Source organism: Meles meles, chromosome 1, assembly GCF_922984935.1.
Source record: "Meles meles chromosome 1, mMelMel3.1 paternal haplotype, whole genome shotgun sequence".
NCBI lineage: Eukaryota > Metazoa > Chordata > Mammalia > Carnivora > Mustelidae > Meles > Meles meles.
This window is the reverse complement of record NC_060066.1, coordinates 189,313,802-189,338,041: the sequence shown is the minus strand read 5'-3', so window position 1 is coordinate 189,338,041 and position 24,240 is coordinate 189,313,802. Positions and strand designations below refer to the sequence as shown.

General features: G+C 36.4%; 1 protein-coding gene across 6 annotated transcripts in view; it reads left to right on the top strand.

Annotated features, from left to right (window-relative positions):
- Positions 1–23,988, top strand: part of AGO3 (argonaute RISC catalytic component 3) — a 138,349-nt gene extending 114,361 nt beyond the window's left edge. For 5 of the 6 annotated variants that reach the window (XM_046003044.1, XM_046003069.1, XM_046003058.1 and 2 more), the window contains 3 exons: positions 1,919–2,020; positions 9,889–10,088; positions 10,644–19,051. In XM_046003044.1, the coding sequence (XP_045859000.1) occupies positions 1,919–2,020; positions 9,889–10,088; positions 10,644–10,752 (411 nt within the window). In that variant the 3' untranslated portion in view covers positions 10,753–19,051. Of the gene's footprint in view, positions 1–1,918; positions 2,021–9,888; positions 10,089–10,643 lie in introns of all 6 variants that reach the window. The other variant, XM_046003051.1, reaches the window with a different exon arrangement.
- Positions 23,989–24,240: the final 252 nt, after the last annotated feature.

Genomic DNA, 24,240 nt, shown 5'->3' with positions numbered 1-24,240 from the left:
GGTGATATTAATATTTTCCTTCATTGGGTTGTTAAGAGGATTAAGTAAATTAAATTATGTTATGTATCCAAAATGTTTAGTATGCTTGGCACATACTAAGTGTTCAATAAAGTTTGGCTAGCAGTTGTAGAGTGGTTGTGATGGTGGCCATGATAGACAAAAAGAAAAAAGAATAATAATGGAGGAAAAGAAATAATAATAGCAGGCATTGTTCTACATATGTGTCATAAATGTAACTTATTTAATCTTCACAGCACCATAAGATATTTACTATTATTATCATCATTTTCCACAGAAGGAAAATGGGGCATATGAGGTTAAAGAACAAGGTTATTAAGCTAGTAATTGGTAGAGCTAGGACTCAGGTCAAGCAGCATGGCTTCTGAGTACTCATTATCACTGTCCTAAAGCACCTCTCAAAAAGGCATTTGACCCCAAATTACTAGGTACATTTTTGTAGCTGCAAAACCAAATGTTTCTTCCAAAGTAGGATTAGGAAAACCTAAGTTAGATTTAATGATTAGTAGCATCTGATGTTTAATCATGTTAGTCCTTCATTTGTCTACTTCTCTTTCACCTTTGTTCTAAATACTACTACTACTAATAGGTGAGAGATCATTATAAATGAGGAATCAGAGGCACAGAGAGGTAAAGTACCATGCCCTAAAGAGCACAACTAGAAGCTGGTGGAGCTGTGATAGGAACCCATTCTACTTCTCTGAGTAAAACTTTTTATATGTGTTAACTTGATTTATGTATTATGAATAAGGATAATTTAGTTGATTATGAACTATTTTTGTTTTGTACACGGTAAAGGCTAACTGGTAGCACAGCTGTTAACTCAAGCCGCTACCTGATAGTAGTCCTTCACATGCAGAAAGAATATCTGAATAGTAAAATAGTTTCCACTTTGTTAGCCTTGTAAATGTAGGCTTAAAATTACTGGTTTTAAATGTTTTTAGGGATAAAGAGGTAGAAGTATATATATATTTTTTAAGTGTTATATTAGAACCCTTTCATTATCAGAAATTTTGAAGCATTTCATTCATATTCACATAGCTGTGCCTGGTGCAGATTTCCTTACAAGATGTTGAACTGCTAGTGTGAAATAAAAGGAATAGGGCCTTTGCAGTCAGTTCTATATTTGACTCCCAGTTCTGCCTTTTATCGTGTGCTGTTCAGGAAATTATTTCATATTCCTGAACCCAAGCTTCCCTAACATGTGGGAATAATACGTAATTCACATGAATTTATTGATTGAAAATTATGTTTTGTGCCTGGCCTATATGTGGTTAACAAATGGCGGCACAGTTGTTGTTGTCAGCATTCTTTCTCTCTAAAAACAGTATTCTCGAAGGAAAATGCTGGTGTTCATGAATTACACATTCAAGAGTACCTGCTGTTCCCAGGTACCATAAATTGGAACAAAAGTAATTAAAAATTTTTTTTCAAGTGTTCCACTCATACTGGGATCACCTACTAGCTAAGCGCCAGTAAGCACTAGTAACTCTTTGTTGTTTATCAACTCTCGTTTTCAGCAACATGTAAGACTAGGAACCAGGGGCGCCTGGGTGGCTCAGTGGGTTAAAGCCTCTGCCTTCAGCTCAGGTCATGATCCCAGGGTCCTGGGATCGAGCCCCACATTGGGCTCTCTGCTCAGCGGGGAGCCTGCTTACTCCTCTCTCTCTGCCTGCCTCTCTGCCTACTTGTGATCTCTGTCTGTCAAATAAATAAATAAAATCTTTAAAAAAAAAAAAAAAAGACTAGGAACCAGGACTAGAATAAGGTCTGCTATTAATGTCTGCTCAAGTAATACTTGAAGGATCAGCCTATATATATTTATTTCTTTTTAAAAGTGCTTTCAGTTACATTCTTTACCTTTGTCCTGTTTGTTTAAACTTTGACCAAACAAATCTAGGTTGGAAGAAGTGGCAATATCCCAGCCGGAACAACAGTCGATACAGATATTACACACCCATATGAGTTTGATTTTTACCTCTGTAGCCATGCTGGAATACAGGTAAGCCTACCCTTCGGGTGAAATGTTCTAATTCAGGAACTTCCATTCTTATGTATGTATTTTTTTAAATCTCAGAAAAAGGAGAAACACTGTTCTCTACACTCCAGATTGTTTCCACATTTCACTGAGGTGAAACTCAGTAAATAAGTTTCTTCCCCTTCTTTACCTTGAATTAGGGGCTTATTTCTATGAAAATACCAGAATATAAGTAGTCTAATAGAATGAATCTTCTCAAACTGAGTCCTCAGTTTAGCCTAAAACTTCAAAAAATTTAAATATACCTGATTCTTCCTTTGACATTTGCTTCTGTTTGGTAATACTTCACAGAAAGCTTTGGCATTTACTGGCAGATACTGAACATGTGAAGAGTTTAATTGTAGATTTACAGCTTTAAGTTTCAGTTAAAATAATTTTAAGAGTGTTACCCTTTTCATAAAATCATTTTGTTAATTTGCTAGCTTTGTCCCTTAGTAGAACATAAGCTTTAATTTAGTGCTTCTCAGACTTTCCAACAGCTCAGTGTATCCACGTTCCTTGAATGTCTGAGAGAATGTAGCCCAAAACTATTTTAAGTTACTCACTCTTGATTAAAATAAATTGCAGGCGTGCCTGGGCTGCTCTCTGTTAGGCATTGGGCATTAGGCGTCTGCCTTCAGCTCAGGTCAGGATCTCAGGGTCCTGGGGTTAATCCCGTGTTAAGCCCTGTGTTGTGTTGAGCCCTGTATCAGGGCCCCTTGCTCAGCGGGGAGTCTGCTCCCTGTGCCTCTCTGCTCCCCCTGCCCCCACTCCGCCCCTGGCTTGTGCTCACTTGCTCATTTTCTCTCTCAAGTAAATAAATAAAATCTTTTAAAAATTAAAAAAAAAATTTTTTTTTTAAATTGCAGGAAGATGTTCTGTACTGAACAGCTGTATCTTAAAGCTTTGTATGTTGTAAATACACTAACCCCCATTTCAGTCTTACAGCTTTAAAATTATCCCACTCATTTATCTGTATTCTTGTATCTGTTACTCTTAAATTATTGTTGTACATTTTCACTGTGGGTGGTAACAGTCAATTAGCAAAACAAAAGTTAAAAGTACCTTCCAGAGATAAAGTCTGTAAAACTGGAGTGCATGTTTTTAACCTAGTGTTTCCATCATTGTATCCAAAAGAACACTACTGCTCTGACTTCTCGGTAAATATTGTAGAGTAGAAAAAATGATATGCTGTTCAGATGAATTCTGGAAATACTGGTTAAAAAGATTTTTTCATGCTACAGTTTTTGGATACCACTGATATACAAGTGGTCATTATGAGTCTTAAAGACAGGGATATTTCTATAGTTCATTTAACCAGAAATTTTAGGGACCAATTTTCCTTCAGGACACCAGATGGAAACTTTGCTTTAGTCAGCAAATAACCAGGTATATTTCACAAGGACTAAAGATGATTTTTACACATCTTCCCAGCTTTCTTAGAATTTTCAAACTCTCAGGGATCAAAAACAAGAGTCTTGTTTTTTGCCAGCTAAAATTAAAAATCCAGTCATTTCTAACCAGTATAAGAGATTATTTTTTCATATCACTATTTTTAACTTTATCATTGATTAATAGATCCTTCAACAACATTTTAACCAAATTCCATAACTTCTTGATACTTCTGTTGGTTTTATTGGTGTTATTTTCTCCATTCCCATTTTATTTTGAGGTAAAATTCCCCACTCATTTTTTTTAAGATTTTATTTATTTATTTCAGACAGAGAAAGAAAGAAAGAGCAGAGGGAGAAGCAGTCTCCCCACTGAGCAAGAAGCCTGACGTGGGGCTCGATCCCAGGACCTTGGGATCACGACCTGAGCCGAAGGCAGACTTTTAACCGACTGAGCCGCCCAGGTGCCCCTCCCACTCATTTTTACCACATTTTTAAAACTTAAATTTATAAATGACATCAAAGCTTACTACTCCCACCCTTCACCTGCCCAGGACAGGCCAGAGCTTTGGTCCTGGTAACTTTGAATAGAAGAAAGGACCATGGCCTGACTCTAAGATACTCTTTCCCTCCTCCTTCTAGGACTCTAACTCATCTGGTATTCTTGACTCCCAGCCTACTGGTGGTTAGGAGCTGACAGGTTACAGCTTTCTGTAGTCCGTTCTGATACTTTCTGATACTTTCTGGTGTCATACCCTCAAAGGGCAGCGGTATCTTCCTTGGGCACCATCAGTGGTATAGACTCTTCCTTTAGGTTACATATCCCATTGTGTGGCTCCATTGCTCCTGCTCTTCTGCTCACTTTCATTCCTTTAGGCTCCTAAAACTCTTTCCAAGAATTCTCACCATTCCAACCCTCTGTAGTTGGCAGAGTGGTCCTCTGGCTCTGAGCTCAGGAAGTGTCCAACCAGGGCATGAGTTGATAGTCTCCCTTTCCAGCAGGCTCCTATCTTTTTAAAAATTTTATTTATGGGGTGTCTGGGTGGCTCAGTTGGTTAAGCGTCTGACTCGGGCTCAGGTCATGATTTCAGGATCATGGGATCAAGTCCTATGTGGGACTCCCTGCTCAGTGGAGAGTCTGCTTGTCTCTCTCTCTACCCCTCCCCCAGCTCATGTCTGTGTGCATGCACTCTCTCTCTTTCTCTCACAATAGTTTATTTATATATATATTTTATAAATTTTTATATATGTAATACTTATATATATTGAAATAAGATAGACTTTATTTGAGAGAGACCATGTATGAGTGTATGGAGAGGCAGAGGGGGAGGGAAATGGTGAGGGAGAGAATCTAGCGGACTCCATAGCAAGCACTGAGCCCGTAGCCAAGCTCATTCTGACAACCCTGAGATCATGACCTGAGCCAAAACCAACAGTTGGATGCTCAACCACTCAACCAACTGAGCCACCCAGGTGCCCCAGGGTTTTATCTTTATAATGGATTCTCTTGGAGTCCCCCTTAACATGTCTTCATGGGAGAGAGCATACGTTTCCTCACAATTAAAATTCCATGTTTTCAGAAAACCCATAATCACTCTCTTTCCCTACTGGGAGGATGGAGGTTAGGTGGGAAGAGGCCAGAGCCAGGGTATTAATGATGAAAACTGTCCTGAACTGGCTCCTCCTAGGGAGCCTTAAGCGGAGGTGAATGGCTCCAAAGATTGGTAGCTCTTTAGTCTGTGGGATGCCTAGCATCTCTGATCCTCTACTTTGGGCCTTAGTTAAAATTCTAGAGTAGAAGGAGACATACTATTAGAAACGTGTTAACTGGGTGGAGCATGTGACCCCTCTGAGCCTCCAAATGGAGTTCTCTTAAAGGAATACGTGCTCCCCGTTCAGGAATCAGAGCAGGCAGTGTCCTAAATTATAACTTCCTACCATAAAGCACCAAAACTTCAAAGATATCCTTCACTATTATTTAATAATCCTTTGATTCCTTTTTTGTTGGCTCTTACTACCATTTTCCATGGGTCCCTAACCTTAGTCCCTTGCCCCGACACTCAGCGCAGGACGACCCCTTCTTCAGTAAGAAATTATATGGTCAGTCATGCCTACCTTCTTTCCTTTCTCACAGGAAAAAATGTTCAGTATGTACTGTTGTTCACATTGGCTCTGACCTGCCTTGAGTTGGTCTTAGTTCACGGGTTACCCTCTTGCTTATATCTTCAGTTTGTTGGAAGCTTCTGATTGCTTTCCCTTAGTGTACAGTTGCCCCATCCTAAAACACAGCTCCTTGATCCTGCCATTTCCCTTCAAGTTATTTTCTCTTATCTTTCTTTCATTTTTAGCTAAACCGTTCTTAAAACAATCGCCTAAATACACTCACCTGAAATTTAAAGAGACAAATAATGTAAGGATATAGAACAATTGAAACTTCACATTTTGCCAGTGGGAGTGTAAATTAACATGACCATTTTTGAGAACTGCCTGTCATTATCTACTAAAGTTAAATATATGCATGCTCTATGACTCAGGATCTCCGTTCCAGGATAGCGAACAGAAATGGGTATCCTTGTTTACCAAAAGACAGTACATTAATGTTTATGGTAGCACTGGTCATAGTCAAAAACTACAAACGGTTCAAATGCCCATCATCAGTAGATTGGATAAATAAATAGTGTATATTTATATAACAGAATATTCTACAACAAAGAGAATGAGACAACAGTGTGGGTGGATTTTATAAACACAGTGTCAAACCAAGGAAGTCAGACCCAAAGGGCCTATGAAGTTATTTATTATAAAGTTCAAAAACAGACATAATCTATATTGTTAAAAGTCTGGTTACCAAGAGCAGGGTAGGTAGGCTGTGGTAACCAGGAAAGGCCACCAAGGGGCTTCATGGCTGCAGTTAATGTTTAATTTTTTATTTTCATACTGGTTTCATAGTTATTTTTACTTTAAGAACAGTCCTCATTCTGTACACTTATGGACCACGGGCTTTTCTCTGTATATTTATACTTCTGTAAAGTGTTCACATTAAGAAACAGACTACCCTTGGCTATTTCCTCTTCAATTTATAGCAGCTTGCCACTGTTGCTCCTTGAGCTCTACATCTGATACAGTGTCACTCGTGCATCAGCACCATCTGCCACTTGGCTTCCACACCCATTTTTCTCCTTTCATCTTGCTTTTCCATTTGTTCTTGGTTTATTTTAAATCTTTAAGTTTCAGTAATGTGTATGGCTTTTAAATCTCTCCTTCCAGACACAACTTTTCTACTGATTTCCAGACCTTGAGGTTGCTTTTCAACTGCACCCTCTTACCTGCCTCCCCTATCTACGCAACCTCTCAGTCCTGTAGAATTTACCTTCTCACTCTCAAACCTTCTCCTCACCACTTGCTCTGCTTAGTTCCAGTTCTCGTTATTACTCTCCTGTACAATTGCAGAATGATCCTAAGTGCCCTCATCTAATCTGTTCTCCCTCTGATTAATTATAACATAGGTAAGACCCTGTCATTCATCTACTTCGTGCACATAGCCATTGGTGAAGTCTCATTTTCTTTGGACAACATATAGACTCAATTCCTGATGTCTGCATCCTGCTCGCTTCACTTCTGCTACACCCTCAGTCTATCTTGCTTTTTCTCCCACTCTTCGCTCCTGCTCCACCTTTCCTCTCTTTTTCTCTTCCTCTGTTATCTCTTCCCTTTCACATACACAAACACATAAACACAACCTGACTGCAGCCTTTCTCAACTGTTTTTAAGTAGTTCATAACTCTCCCCTTCATGTGTTGTTCCCTTACCTTAGTTATTCCTGCCCTAACCTACTCCTGTTCATCCTTTAAGACCCATCTTGAATATCACCTTTTCTCAAAGCCTTTCTTATATCCTTCCCCCAGACAAATGCCTGTCCTCTGCACTGCCTGAGCACCCTGTGTATACTTCTTTGTTGCATTCATTAGACAGCATTGTAACCAAGCTTTTGTTTCTCTCCCTCTTCTCATAGTCTGTAAGGTCCCAAAAGGGAGAGGCCACTCACCCATTCAGTCAACAGATATTTATTGTGTCTACCTCCTAGAAGATAGGTATTGATACTATGTGTATAGAGTGAAAAAGTAAATACAATCCCTTCCTCTTAGAGTTTATTGGGGGAAGACATATACTAATTAAGTAATCTCACAAATATTTATATTTGGGATAAGCACAATAAAGGAAAAGTAAAGATAGGAAGAGAGATTTTAGTAGAGACCTGATTTAGATTGGGAGATAACAAAAAGTTTCTTTGAGAAATGACATTTAAGGTAAGATCAAGAGGAGTAAGTTAGAATTATTAAACCAAGCTAAGAAGAGGGGAGAAAATTCCTGCCAAAGGCACATACAGGCTCTTTGGGGCGGGCGGGGGGGGGGTCAACATTATCCATTGAGGGGATCAAATAAGGCTGTGACCACAGCATTCAGGTAGGTTAGAGAGACCAGCCTGGGCTGGATGTATGGGCCTTTGGGGCAGAGTTAAGGACCTGGATTTTAGTCAAAGTGCATTGGAAAACCATTAAAAGGCTTTAAGCTGGACATTAATGTTACTAAGTGTGTGTATATGTATGTTAATTCACTCTTACTGAAGTACAGATTCTGCTGGGCAGTAAAAGTGGTGTTCAGAACCTCAACTAGGAGTCTGTTAACATAATTCAGGCAAAAGATGATTGTGATTGGGACAAGAACAATGATAGAGAACCGAATGAATCACATTTAGATAGGGTTTTTGCCATCTCTTCCCTGTGCCTGAAATGTTCTTTCCCCATCTCACAAGCCTTCTTTTATCATTCAAAGCTCACATCCATATCTCCTCTTTCGTTTCTGTGTGCCTAGCACCCGATATGGGACACAGCATACAGTGAGTGTTCAGTAAATATTGAATATGTGAATATACAATATAAATGCACTGTAAGTGTATATTTGGGGGAGATAGGATTTGGTAATAATTTGAAATTTATCAGAACCTTGCACAGTGTCCGACAAATGATGCTCAAATATTTGTTAAAGTATTAGCTCATCTTTCTCCTTTTCTCCTTTGCCACTGCCACTTCTTTACTTCAGGCCTTCATCATCTCATGCTCAAACTAATGCAGCAGCCTCCACGCTGCTCCCGTTGCTTTTAATCTCTTCCTGTTTCTAATCCAACCTCCATGTTATTACTGTTAGTTTTATAAAACTCCAGTCTCATCATACCTAAAATCTCTCCTGTTAAACAAACAAACAAACAAACAAACTGTGCAGTGCTTTCCGGGCTGCTTATAGGTCAGAGTCCAAATTCCTAAGCATGTCATTCAATCTCATCCCAGGCTTTACTTTGAAACTTCATCTTTTTTGCCCTCATGCACCATACTTTGCTCATACTGGTCTGTTAACTATTCCCCAAATATACCATGAAATGTTACGCCCCCTGTGCTTTTTGTTAAGGCTGTTTATTCTCTCTGCTGTGCTCTCACCCTAACTGCCCAAACAAGGCCAGATCTCACTCACTCTCCACTTGGTGAAGAACTGTTACTTCCTTTGGTATTCTCATATAGGACTAAGTGCCAGTAGTACTATAGCTTTTGTTAGTTGTTTTATAATTATAGATGCTATATCTCCTCTACTAAATTGTTTTCCAAAAGAAAGGAAACCTTTGACTTGGTTGACTTTGTTTTTCTTTGAATCTGCAGTACCTAACTAACATAGTAACTAACACAGAAGACCTCAACTAAATGTTGTGGATTTTTTATTACAGCAAAATTACATGACATAAAACATACTTACCATTTTAACCACTTCTAAGTGTACAGTCCTTTCGCTAAGTACATCCACACTGTGTGCAGCCATACCACCATATATCGCCAGAACTTCTTCATCTTCCTTGACACTCTGTACCCATCACACACTAACTCCCCATTCTCCCTTCCCCTCGCCACTGGCAACCACCATTGTACTTTCTATCTCTCTAAAATTGACTACTCCAGTTACCTTATGTAAGTGAATCATATAATAGTTGTCCTTTTATGACTGATTTCATGTGGTGTAATGTCACCAAGGTTCCTTCATGTTTCTTCCTTTCTAAGGCTGAATAATAGTCCATTTGTGTGTGTGTGTGTGTGTGTGTGTGTGTGCGTGTGTACCATATATATACTACATTTTATTTATCCATTCACTCATCATTGGATACTTGGGTTGCTTCCACCTGTGAACTATTGCAAATAATATTTCTTTGCACAAGGGTATACAGATATTTGTTTGAGTCCCTGCTTTCATTTCTTTTGGGTATATACCCAGAATCAATTAAATATTTTAATGAATTATTAAATTAGAATATGTTTTATTTTATCAATGTACAAAGCTTTTTTTTATATAACTTAGTCTGTGCTGAGTATTTATTTAGAAGTTTTAGAAATCAACAGAATATGCCATTGCCTTCTACTACAGGGTACCAGCCGTCCTTCACACTATCATGTTTTATGGGATGATAACTGCTTTACTGCAGATGAACTTCAGCTACTAACTTACCAGCTCTGCCACACTTACGTGCGCTGTACACGATCTGTTTCTATACCTGCACCAGCGTATTATGCTCACCTGGTGGCATTCAGAGCCAGATATCATCTCGTGGACAAAGAACATGACAGGTAATATAAAAGTACAACAAACAGAAATTTTCACTCAAATTCAAGTATGGTGGATATGTTAAGGCTTTCTTGAGAAATCTCTCTCAGGTGTTTCCATGTATGTTTCCTCCTTGTTTACCATAAAGTACTGCCATTTAAAATTAAAGTTCCACAAGCTGTTCAAGGAGTCAGCGATCCATACAAAAAGTAGCGATAGAACTGACTGCCCAGAATAAGGGTTCCCATTAAAACGTACACTTTAGGCTTATTAGTACTACAATGGTATAGTGATTTAGTTGCTTTACCAAATTAATTCGAGGGAGAGATTGTTGCTGACAGACAAAATGATAGTATGCTTGGGATTTACTTCTAAACAATCCTGGGGAGGTGAGAGAAATAAAACAAAATTGGCCTTGAGTTAATAATTATTGAAGCTGGGTGATAGAAATGTAGCAATTCATTTTACCAGCCTCTATTTTTTTTTAATATTTTTGAAATTTTCTACAAGTTATATTTTTCAAAATTACTACATCAGAATAGGGTTTGTTTTTGTGTTCATTGCCACTTCTCTTACAGTGCTGAAGGAAGTCACGTTTCAGGACAGAGCAACGGGCGAGATCCACAAGCCCTTGCCAAGGCTGTACAGATTCACCAAGATACCTTACGCACAATGTACTTTGCTTAAAAAGTCCAAGAATATTCTCTGAGAGGAAGAACTGAAAGATGCATCGACATACAGCATGTTTCCAGTGGAGTCAGTTGAGTGGGGATGCCTCCAGCCATACAGCAACCAACACTGTGTGGGGACCAGGGTCTGATTTTTATGTTGATACAAGAAAGATTGTTTACTTCATCAAGGAACACAGCACCATTATGCAATATGAAACCAGCCAACTGCTTTTTTGTGCGGTCTCCTTAGGAAGTATCGCCATTGTTTTGTTTTCACTTTCTTGTAGTCTAACCCTTTTAATGCCTTTACCTCAAGTTGCTTGGCAGCACAACTATCTTTGCAAAAAAAAAAAAGTAAAGAAAAAGTAAATTACAGTTAAAAAAAACACACACCTACGTGAATAATCTAAGTGATTGTTCATGATTATGTGTGCAAAAAAATTAATGTGCATTCGTGTATTCTTGTAAAAGGTATCTGTGTATATTTTAAATATATACATGTATACTTCATGTGCATATATATCTGGATCTACATTGATAATAGATATATATGTGTCTGTGCGTGTATTTTATAGTTCATTCCATTGGGGAACTTTCGTTCCCTTTTGTTATCTTCCCACCACCACTTTGATTTTTCTCTCTACCTCCCTTGCCTTCATTACCTACATTTTTTTTTCTTAATGCTACCAGTGACATTCAGATATTCATGTATCTGGTTCATTTGGATATAAAGCATGGCAAACTAGATTTTTATTTTTATTTTGCACACCCTACTCCTGTCTCTTGTCTCACGGGCAATTCCAAGTCCTCAACTCTTGATACTGCTTTCTGAAGAAACAAAATTACTATATATATATATATATAACTATATATATATATATACACACACACACACACACAATGTTTCTGTGAGAGTGCGTGTCTGCCCCCTCCTGCTCTGAATTTACATTTGCCATTTGTGCAGTGTGTACATAAGCAGTAGCAACCTTAAACTATTCTTTTTCTTTAGTCTGTTAAAGCTGCTATAAATATAAAACCTTGTCAGAAGTTGTAACCCAGAAATTTCTCTCTATAAGTGGTATGAATTCTAAAGCCTTCTGTTTCTATGGGTTATACATGAAAGTCCCTTATAGCTTTTATAAAGGGCAAATATTCTAAATGATTGGAACTCTTTAGGGTTGAGGCCTCTGAAATTGGGTGGAGAGAGAGAAGGGGTTATTGAGGGTTTTTTTATTTTATTTTATTTTTGCTAGTTTACTTGCTGCCTCTCATACCTTAATGTGATTTTCATATATATATATTTTTATATATATGTGTGTATATATAAACATATATGTATGTGTTTTGAAGTACAGCTTCCTTTTCTTTTATATTTATTAGAATAGTGCTTTAATAATTAGAGAACTGTATTGGCAATGTCTTTTATAGAAATGTAATCATGTTTATTTTAAGAACTGACAACTTGTTTTTGCTGTCTTTTAGTGCAATAAGCGGTTTTAAAGGAAAGCTGTGTCTGTTTGATATCTTTACCACGGATAGTGGGAGAAACAGGCACCTCCATAATACTAAAAGGGCAAAGTAATACAGCCTTAATTTCAGAAGGAAAGTTTTGTAATTTTTCAAGTTTAAAGCATGTCTTTTAAAAATCATAATGAAAATCAAGGAAGTTAAATTTCCTAAGTGAGTCTGACCTTGATTATTAGAGATAGAGTTGAGCTTTGATTTAAGAAATGACAGTGAATGGGACACCTGGCTGGCTCAGTCACTAGAGCATGTGACTCCTGATCTCGGGGTTGTAAGTTCAAGCCCCACATTGGGCGTGGAGCCTACTTTAAAAAAAAACTGAATAGCTTAAGATTTAGAAGACATTTAATTCTTTGAAAATGGATCACATTTATTGAAAAATCATACTGGTTAGGTGCCCATTTTCATATTCAAATGAATCAGGAAAATATAAAATGATATTTTAAAAACACTTTTTTGCCAATTTATCAGCAGTGTAACTTTCCTTTTAAAATTAGGGTTCTGGTGGCAAAGAAAGTTAGGACTTTGATCATTTTAAATAAGTTAATTCACTGAAATGTGGAAAAAGTTTTATTAAACTTCTGTTTTATTTTATTTCACTTTAAGATATTAAGAAGTATTATAGAGCTGTCAAAATCGAGTTCATCAGTAACATTGGATTCAGGGGAGCTTTGCACTTTGTGACTCATGAAAATTGCATTTTAATTTTTTTTCTTTTTTGCACTGGTTCAGAGTATAAATACTACAGATTGTTTCCAGTGGGCATTGTTAAACCTTTCAGGATTCCATCTGCACAGGATAACAAATGGATTAGCTCTTTAGTTTCTCTCTTACCTGTAATCCACTCTTATTGCCAATTTACTGTATTTTGAGCCTAAAATCTGAGCCCATGTCCTCCAACAGGTATGAAATCTTTCCTTCCTCTGCCAGAAAACTAAGAAAGTACTGTATTTTGTATGTTTATTATTGAAGTGTTTGAAATGCAATTTACAACACTGTTTCAAAGCTCTTTACATGAAATAATATTTGTATAGTATATACATTTTTTCTCCCTACCCTCCCCCCTCCTCCAAAAACTTCCTATAGAGCATGTATTTTTTTTTTTAACATTGACATTTCACTGAATATAGTCAGGAACATGAATAGAAGAACATAGTATACCTTAGATGCTAAAACCTTGATTACTGTATGCTTCCTCAGTAGGAGTAAAACACCTTCATTTACCAGTGGAAGTTACACAGACTTAATGTGGGAAACTGTAGGCCCAGGAAAGAACTGTAGATGCCTTTTCTCTATTTACTGTTTCATCTAATTTTCAGTTACTTAGTTTCCATGTGCTAGAATGAAACCCATAATTTAAATCTATTTAGAAGGACTTTTAATGAGGAAAAACAATTTTTTTAATCTAAAGCTTTACCTTTAAAGTGAGTTCTTTTTTAGGGTTTCTTTCTTACAGTTTCACATTGCTAGTTTAAAGTTGGTTACCTTGAAAGACTATGTATAGTATATTTTGCTTACTAACAAGTTGGAATATCAAACTTAATTAAAAGAAGACTTTTGCTTAGAATTTAAGATAAAAGACAAGGTGGCAAATACTTTTTGAAATTTGTTTTAATATTATTGCACTTCTGGTGTCGAATTTCTGATCTTTTTTTATTAAAAGTTTTTTAAAGGATTGTTTTGAATTTAAAGGTCATGAAACTCAACAATGACCTTTCTGTTCCTGCCTTTGCTCACTAAATTATATAATGAATGCTAAATTTTGGTCTGCTGTTTTCTGTGATGCAAAGAGTGACTTTAAAATGTCAGTCCCAGCCACTGCTATAATTGATTTTCATGTGAAGAAGAGCTGGGAGTTTAATGTATATTCTGGATGGCAGATGTGTCTGGGTAAAAGTGCCGTTGTATGTTATTATGTATCGAGTTACTGGCATTGAGGACTATACATTCATAATACTGTAGCTGCTATATTTATTTAATTATGTAGAGTCTGACAGTTACTGCACTAAAGGATAATAAGGAGATGAGCAGGATTGGAGGCTGGTGTTAAGACACCCCCCCTTGTTTTTTTCCTAAATAAGATTAAGAACATGAAATAATAAGGTAACAAAGGGTGCTGACGTTTTAGTTTCAATTTAATATTAGGATACTCTGTTTTAGAGGTCTGGATTTTTACTTTAGCGGTTTTGCAAAAGGGTACCTCAACCTCCTCAGTACTGGTTTTTGGTATATTTTCACAGAAATACAGATGCCCTTTATTTTTTAATATATTACCTTTTAACAAATTACTCAGAAAAAAAAAAAAAGTTCTTCTATGGAAATCTACCTGTTTGTAATCTATTAATTTATTTCTCTTCCTAGAAGAGTGTGGAAGGGATTCTAGAGGAATGTACTAGGTGTTGTGGAAGGCACTTGATAACGATTCATCTCTACCTTCTAGCATAGTTACTCCTAGCCTTCTAAAGACCCATACTAGTTCTCCAAACTAGGTTCTCTGATGACCCACCACTGCCTAATGTTTACTTGTATATTTTGTAGTGAATTTTAGTATGACAGACAGCATGACAGGCTTAGTCATGACAGACTTAAAGGAAATAAAATCTGAATTGCCATTCAGTAGAAATGGCTGACAGAGGGTCTCAATGTTTAAGGAAGAGGTCAACATTCAGAGTGCCAGTAACAGATCTGAAGTAATTAGATGGATTATAGGCCAGGAATTAGAGACCATTGTTAAAGAAATTTGGTGTTTTCAGAGGCTAACATGAATTTGCTAAGGGTGGTGATTTTTATGAAATCCTTCAAGCTAACCACTTGGGTTCAGCTAGAATATTTTGTAGTCTTGCTAAATGTTTGCCAAAAAGCTTAACTGATAACTCTGTATGACAGACAGAGATCACAAGTAGGCAGAGAGGCAGGTAGAGAGAGAGAGAGGGGAAGCAGGCTCCCTGCTGAGCAGAGAGCCATCCATCCCAGGACCCTGGGACCATGACCCTAGCCAAAGGCAGAGGCTTTAATCTGCTGAGCCACCCAGGCACCCCTATAATTTTTAATCGGTATCATTAAACCTGAGTTAAATATTTGGTTAAGTCATCTCTTAGATGTTCTCCTACTGAGTATTTTTAAAAGGCAGGTTGCTCCTGTCAGTAACTTGCTACTTAAGTTATCTTTTGTGAGTTATCAGTCAAGCTGCAAAAAGACATCATTGGCTTGGCATCTTTATTTTGCCTTTTTTATCCATACAAAGTTTTAATCCTTTCATTCTCTTTGAGAATTCATGGATGTCTTAAAGCTTCAATAATAAGAGTTGGGGGACTTTATATATATCAAGTGAGGTCTCCCTGCATGGCAGTATAACCCTGACTCTAGAGTCTGTCTTTATTTTCCTATATCCCTCCCATTTGATCATATTAAGCACTTTCATGATTCTATAGGAGTCAAAACAAATAAGCCAAGAATAGATGAGTAAAATCAGTACAGAAATGTGAAAGAGTTTTCTCCAAAAAATCTTCAAAAAAAAAAAAATTTCTGCTTGTACTAAGAACATTCTTGATCAGTGACGGTGTTAGAAGTGATACCATGATTAGTGAAACCTAAGCTGACTCTCAGGAGGAAAAAAATCTCTTTCCGCCTCTCACTCCCTTTCTCTTTCTATAGATATCTCAAAGGGAAGAAATATTTTTCGACTTTTTCCTACTTTTAAAAATGGTACATTTCAGTTTATGACTTTTTTTTAACTAATGTATAATGGTCAAGGCTTGTGCTAATACTATCTACTGCTAGTTGGATTTTATTTTTCTTTACCCAGCAAAGATAGTACTCTAGATTTTTACAGTGTTCATTAAACCTCAAGAATCTAATGTTCTTAAAAGTATGAAAACTAAAGATTTTAATTTGAATTAAAAATAGAAAGATAATAAATGTGGAAGTTTGAGATTTACCAGTAAGAAGCTCACAAAATTAATTCTGTTCATTGATCTGTCCAGCCATTGGTCTCCCTTCCTTTTTGAAATCAATGTCTGAAGTAACCAAAACCTAATGTATCTATGTTAGGGTCTCAGTAAAGCAAAGATGTTCTTCAGGGTAGAGCTGAATTAAATTTTTAAATCATTTTTTAAAGCAAGGCGGTTTTTAGAAAGTGCCTTTTCAGAAGATGGTGCTGTAGATTTTTATTTTTCAAATAGCATGAGACTAAAAATTTAAAAGATAAATTATTTTAGAACTCCAAGAGTGTGACATTTTCATATAAATAATGTTATTTGTTGTCCTGAATCTGGTCCAAGGGAACCAAGTAAAGGTTTTATTCAGTAAAGCATCTAGGTAAATGCTCACCAAATGAATTTTTGTAGGTTTGAAAAATAAATTTTTAATAGAATTAACCCTTTCAGTTCTCAGCTTTGTTGAAGGTAATCTGTAAGGCACATAAAACAGCAAATCTGCTGAACTTTTTAACAAGAGTGTAAGTATGATAGCAAGTGCCCAAAGGGAAAAGTAACTTGCCAGGGAATTACATGTCATAGGCTACCTTTCTTTTTGCTTTATCTTTTTTCTTTTCTTTTCTTTTTTTTCCAGCATAGATTGACCCTTCTGTAAATATGTATTGGTATCCTTTTCTAATTAATATTTATTAAAGACTGCTTATATATAAAAGGAGAGCCGAGTCATCATGGAAATTAGTGTAAGAGAAAAAATAAAGTGATTTTTATCTCTATCTTTAGGGAAATTCTCTTTTTTAGACACCAAGAAATATTTTAAGTGATTGTCTCTTTTTCTACTGGGGGTGGGAGGGAGACTATGAAAAATGATGACAGTGCATCTAAAAGGGTATGGTCAGTTAATTTAGAAATGCAACATGCAAAATTGGGCCTTGGAGGAAATAAGCAATATGAAGGGTAATAGCAGAACCATTCATACTTAATAGAAATGTAGCAATCTGCCAGAAAGCAGTTTTCCCCTGGACTGTTTACTCCACTAGTACTAGTAAACAGCAGTAAATGATCACCTAGCCAGTTCTTTTTGTGAATTTGGTGAGCATTTCTCCAGAAAAGAATAGACTAAAAACAAAAAACACCACACCTCAGTTACCTTGTATGCTGCATTATGTAATAATGATAGTAAAATTATATCGATTGTTTGGAGTGTACTGTGTCTGTTTGCAAATATACGTGCACATTAAACTTTTTCATTTTTTATAATGTCTTAATAGCAATTATGAGTTTATTTTTAATATTAATTTTTCTATTGTGATGTTTATATTTATTGGCAATTTGTGTGCAACTTTTGTATTTTGCTTAGATGTTGGTTTTAAGGTATTTTATTTTTATAGATATTTCTAGCTTTTCCTCTTTCTTTGTACTATTAACAAAGATTAAGATGGATGTTAATATACCAACCAAACTACTAATTCCGTAAAGTCTAGAGTTTGGATTTTTACCAATAAACCGTTAACACTATTTTTTAACTTAGAATATTTAGTGTTGTTTATATAGTGGGCATTAAAGACAGTCTTTAGACAGATTTCTAAATGTGGAGGGGAGATGGGGCTTTTCTGTAAGTTAGATTTCTTTCCATTAAGTAGCAAACTAATAACACTAACAGATTGGATTTGTTTTACCTGATCTGCAGTTTTGGGGCAGCTTGTCAAATAAATGATTGTTACATTTCTTTTTTTTAATTTGAACTACATTGAAGCTATTTAAATAGTCAAATCATCTGGCATTAGGATTAAGATTTTTTTATAGGCCTGGGAAACAAGTAACAATTGATTCCAGAAGTCATTGATAATTGACTTAGAAATGAGATTCCCTCCCCACACCCATAGTTCTATTAAATGAAAGATTTGCTACCCCGATCATTTCCATAGCATAAACGTTGATTCAGCCCTGAACATCAGTGAAGAAACAGAGTCTAAGTGGCTAGGTAGAAAAGCAGATAGACTGAGTAATACAGTATTTCAGTTAATTAAAAATCTAACTAAGTAATAATTTATGAATGCAAATTAATTCAGAAGACAGTGAAAAGTTTTGATTATAGAATATTAATTTCAAGCAAATATGGTCACTCCCGTTTCATAGTAGATAAGATTATTTGCGTTACAATGCACACTAACTTTTTAACAAAGGCACATGAAAAGAGTGAGTTCTCTTATGTAAAATATTTCCATAGTATTTTTACATTGTGAATTTGCTTGGAAAGCCACTTCCTTTTAATTTCTTAAATTATTTTAAGAATTTAAGAGATCAATTTTATCCCATCCTCTGAGTTTTAAATTCTAAATTATTGGGCTCAGTGTATGACATTTTGCTGTACCATGTTCTTTCCACTCGGGGTAAATGAGAAAGTTTGAAGTAATTACAATTAAGAAAATGTTATTTTATGTTATGTAAAATTTTATAATTTAAAGTGAATCTGCATATGAGTTCCTATAGTCATTAGTCATTTTTTTCTGCATTTTTGCCAGTTATAGTATTTTTTTTAAATTATGTACTATTCTCAGCTACTTCCTGCACCCCTACATTAATTATTAATTGAAGACTGGTACTCTGGTTATAGGAATTTGTCACTACTAAAGATGTTTCAAGCAGTCAAGATATATTTTTGTTGCAAGTATATGCCACCTCTTGAGGATATTTATTGTGCTTATAACATTAATAGTTTTATTCATTATTTTTCAACATTGTACGAGGTTGACAGGCATGTAATTCTTGTAGCCCGACATTTTTAAGGCAGCCTGCAGTGGAAAAAGTAGTCCTTTTTTTTTTTTTTTTCCCTTCTGAAAATTCATAGGAACCTGACACACGGAGCTTATTTTGCTCTATTAACTGTTGACTCCATAAATCAAGGTACCTGGCGTCAGTACTGAATTACCACAGTGAAGTACTTGGTGACATGTTCCTGTTTCTAGTCCACCTCCTAAGAAATACTTGTGCAGTAAGTAATAGTTATCCCTAAAAAGAACTGTCGTGAACAGTCCTATATCAGTGGAAAACAGATGGATTGTTGGTATTAGAACTTCGCTGGTTTTGGTTTTATTATTTCCAAAAATTAACTGTGTTCACATCTCTAATTTGTATGTTTGAAGTTCAACAGGCTGTGGCCAGAGACTCGAGAAGGAGATTACTCTGGTATTTAATGCCTGAAACTTTCCATCCTTATTTACTCCATGCTTTAATTGGAAGAACAAATGAAATTCCTTAGTTTGGCCCTTTAATAATATTTTTAGAACCAAACAAGGAAAAACTCTACCAAATGTTGCAGATGTGACTATTCTAAGAACCTATGGGAACAGGAGGTCTTTGTAAAGAAACGGGACTGGTGGGACTGTGAGAGGTGGGTAGTGAGGGGATGTGGGAAAGGCTTCTTCGCTGGGATCCTCAGATACTTCACAGCTGTGTCGTATTTGCCTAGTTCTCAACCACGTTGTAGAAGAGGGACTTGCTCTGAACCTACAGAAGGGACCTGAGGAGAGTTCTCTGTAACCTAAATATATTTTCGGTGGTTGTCCCAGACCTAAAGCTGCATCTCTTCTCATTAAGTTAGAGAGGTCTTGAAAGTTGCTTCTGAATTATAACAAAGCAACTAAATGAAATATTTACCCTTAAATAGAGTCATGGCATTGCTACTAACATGGCTTTTCCCTCCAAGCAGGACCTTTCCAGACAAGGTAGACTTTCCTGAAAGAAAATGTTTCTGGTGAAAGATTTGGGGAAAACACAGATACATTGTATTGAAGGGGAAATCTTGTCTAAGGTAGTTCAGCCGGGTTAATTCATACAATTTGGACCCAGGTTGCTTAACAAGAGGAAGCTTGGGTTTTGGTAGCAACAGACTTGGATCTCAATGGTAATTAACTTGCAAATATTTCCATTTCAAAGAAAGGGAATGATCTCATATTAGGGAGCGTGACCCTGCGATGGTGCATGTTCTCATTTTCTAACTCAAACACCAGGAATAGTAAGCACTGAGAAATTTTCTAATAGTTTGTCCCTAAAAGAAGATTCTTAGAATGTTTTCCAGGAGCTTTCTCATTTCTTAGCGCAGGGTGCAACCCCTTTCTCCTCTTTAAAAAAAAAAAAAAAAAGAAGAGAAAAAGGTTTTAAAGGTCATTTATACAGAATTCCACTAAAAATAATAGTCTTTAAAATATTGGGGGGAGGAGGATCACACACAAGTTATAGTTGAGAGACTATCTGAGCACTATTTTCATGTTTGGGTTCCAGTTTTTCCTTTGAACATACCTTTCTTTAATTTGCTTGAGTGCCATCATTCTGTTTTGTGATATAATCGATGTTTTTGCCATTTATGAATTGTGCAGTTCTTCTCTCCCCACCCTGACCCATCTTCTCTCTCTCTCTCTCTCTCTCTCTCTCTCAAAAAGGGAGGGATAAAGCAAAAAAGAAATACAGTGAGAATCGTTAGAATATAACTTTAGTTTGCAGATGGAAAGAAACCCTAAATGTTCAGTAAAAATTAAGATTGAAAGTGTTAATGGCACAGATATTATCTGTAGCCGCAAAATTTTTTACTAACTAGAGAGTGATAAAGTGAACAGGATCTATATTAGAAATATATTAAAGTGATAAATTATTCTTGAAAGTAATATTTCAGCCTTCTGTAACAGATCCCCATATTCTTAAGGCAAATTAATGTAGCTTCTGGTTTTAATGAATCAGACAGACCGATTTAACTTTTAAATGTTTGTGATTTTTATTCTGACACATCTTCTTAAATATATAAAAATTATATTGGATGAACACTTGACTGTTCCTTTCTCCTAATTTACGTGCTGATATATTCAGACTTGAGTTACATAGACGTCTCTCTCATATTCCTCTTAGTGTGTTGCACAGTTCTATATAAAAAACGTTTTAACTCAACACAATTCCTAGTCAAGCCTGAGCTATAAAGGAGAAAATATAAGGTGTTTTGGAATGCAGGAACTTCTTAAAAGACCACAACTTAGGAAAAGACTATTGGGAAATGTATTGCCTTTGAGAGTAGAGAGGGCTCTAAACATGAGCCAGAGACTTGGGAGTTTAGTCAGAGCTCTGCCACTAATTCACTCGGTCCTTAGGCAATCTCCTCCATCTCTCCAGGTCTAGTTTCTCCTTTTAAAATGGTAGTGATAATGCCTGCCCTCACCTACCTCACAAAGTTGTAAGAATTGGATAATGTTTGTGACAGTGCTTGAGTTCTCCAAAGGAAGAGTTTTCAGAAGTTCAAGATCATAGAAGAGTATTGTACAAAGGGTTTATTTCCGGTTTGCTTCAATGAAAGTATCTTCCATAACCATGGATCATTTTATCAAACAGGTATAAGAGAAACTTAGGCCTTATCCTGGTATGATGTGCACTTACAAACATATACTGTTTATTTCTCCCCTGCCAGATACCCAGGCTGAATTTTTCTTTATAATAATCCTGGGCAAAAGTGTCACTTCAAAAACCAAACTCCTTGTAGTGGTGCTATGGCAGCTACGATTGTATTTTGAATTAGTGTGGTAAAACCATCAGATAATCAGAAATTAGCTTTGCCTTTGCCCTCAGGCATTTTTGCTACATGTTGGCATCAGAGGCTGGTGGTGTACAACCAGATAGTCATCCCTTTGTTTCTTGTCAGATTTTTGGTACCTCTTTTTGGAGTAGGGACTTAGTTTTTAAGAAGGAAAGTGTACTTATTTCATTCATCACTTTGCAGAGTTGTATCTTGCTTTCCAATCACCATGTATCTGTAAGAGTTTTTCTCCATTTTAATTCAGTGCTTGGTGCCTGATCCAGTTATCTTTACAGATCATTGGTAGACCCTTCATATTTTGACAGACTTACCCATTTTTCTGGAGGGAAGGGGCTCTCCTGTTTCTAGGAAGTAACAAAGGGTACATCACCACAGGTTGTGTAAGCAATTCCTTTTTTGCAACAGACAAGCCTGGTTTTTTGTTTTTCATTTGTTAAGAAAAAAGGATGCATTTTAGGTACACAGGGTATGGATGCATTCAACACTTACTTCTAATCAATAGATGTTGACCTCCTTTTTGCGGCCGTTGGGCTTTTCCCAGCTTATCACTAACATGAGTGCTATCCGTCTTTGTTTTAAAGGGTGATGAGAATTACAGGTACTGAAAGTGAAAAGTTGGGTAGATTCCGGCTTAGAAAATGAACAAAAAGTCCATCTTGCTGAGTGAGATAGCTAAGAACATTGATACATCAGGAATACTTTTAATGAAGCAGTTTTTGCTGTAATGTGTCACTTAAATGTCTCTCTTCAGTTATGGATCCATAAAAGTATTACTGTATCTTGTGAGTAAAGATCATTCTTGTGGACTAGTATATGGATGCATCCCTAGGCTGTGGGAAGCAGTGGGTGGGGGTGTGTGTGTTAACTTTGTTTATAACACTGTGTACTCCATAAATTTATATAGAAAAACAATGTGTTTCTTTTGTGTTTGGAGGACTAAAACTATAATATAACCATTCCAGTGTAATCTGACAACTCACTCAAGAGAACATTTATATTACACACAAATGCATACCCTTAAAGCATTGCTAACTGCTCCCACTTTAGATAATTGCTGCTTTTTTTAAACCCTAAGTAATGGAGGAGGAAATAGCACTCTTTTTAAAGGGGCTTTTCTGAAAAGTAAAATGTAAATATAGGACATGTGGGGAGGGTGGGACCACCTGCAAATGTCCTGCAGATGGACAAATAGCCTTTTAAAATTTTACTTTTTAACCATCTTGACCGTGTGTGCCTATTTGTATTGCAGATGTGAACTATTTTTGGGGGTTGATATCCGTATGTTTTAAAACTGAATTATTACATAAAATCAGAGTAACCTCTTTCTCCATCCTCCTTTTCCACACTATTCTTGCCAAATATTTCCGCTGAAACCAAGGTTCAGCATGGTAAAATGATGGACTCTCAAACCTCCTTCCTCATCTTCCCCATCCTGTCTTACACCTGGTCTGGCCTTATATTTTTGTTGGCTTTTTCATAAGTAAGATCAATTTACTGTAGTAATATAAAGACTGCAGAATCTCAAAATGTTTATAAGCCTTTCTTTGTTAATGTTTGGTTACACAGTAACATCAATTAAAACAGTGGGGTCTGAGTTTGTAATACGCTGTGTGACTAGATAAGACCTTGAATGATAGGAACCTTGACTGCCACGTTTTATTAAGAGGAAGGTGGAGGTGGGAGCAAACTACAATATGTATGTAATCCGTGTGTAATTAGAAACACCAAATGCCGAATTCTATCACTGTGTACTTGGGGGCCAGGCTTTGGATTTGGTTGTCATTTTAATTCCTTGAAGACTATATGTAATTAGGATGGGCAGAAGGCAAATAAAAGTTTTTAAACAAAAGTGCTTTTTTCAGTAATTAAAGTTTGGTAGCAAATTTTCTACTTTCAGTTAAGTTACCTTCCCCCAAGAAATTACTACAAAATACTTAGGGTTGAGATTGAGAAGCTTGAAGATGCTTTTTAAGCAGTTCAGTCACTTATAATATTTTATGTTAGAGAAATTGTCATAATTCTTCCTGAGCCAAACTGTCACTAAAATGTCCTGTGACAGAACCAGTCCTCTTTTTTCTGCCATTCTGCATATTGGAAGGGTTCTGTGTTGTATTTGTTTTTAATTCTTAATTTAAAAAAAATAATGGTTTTAGTGTTGCTTAGCTTCAGTTGGAAGTGTAAATTTCACTAATAATTGCAATAAAAAGAAAAGCTTTGCTCCAGACTTTGTATTGTGTGGTCATCATTACAGCTCTTCTGGCTCAGGTACAGGGAGCCAGTGAGTGCGGGGGAAAGGGTCATGAAGTCCTGGCTTCAAACCCTGATTGCATGACACTCTGGACAAGTTCCTTGATGCTTCTAAGCCTCAGTTTCCTTCATTAAAAGAAGATAATAGTAAGGCTATTGGGACAGTAGAGATCATCCCTTTGAGGATGTGCTCCTTCCCTGGAGGTAGCTCACTACTTGGAAG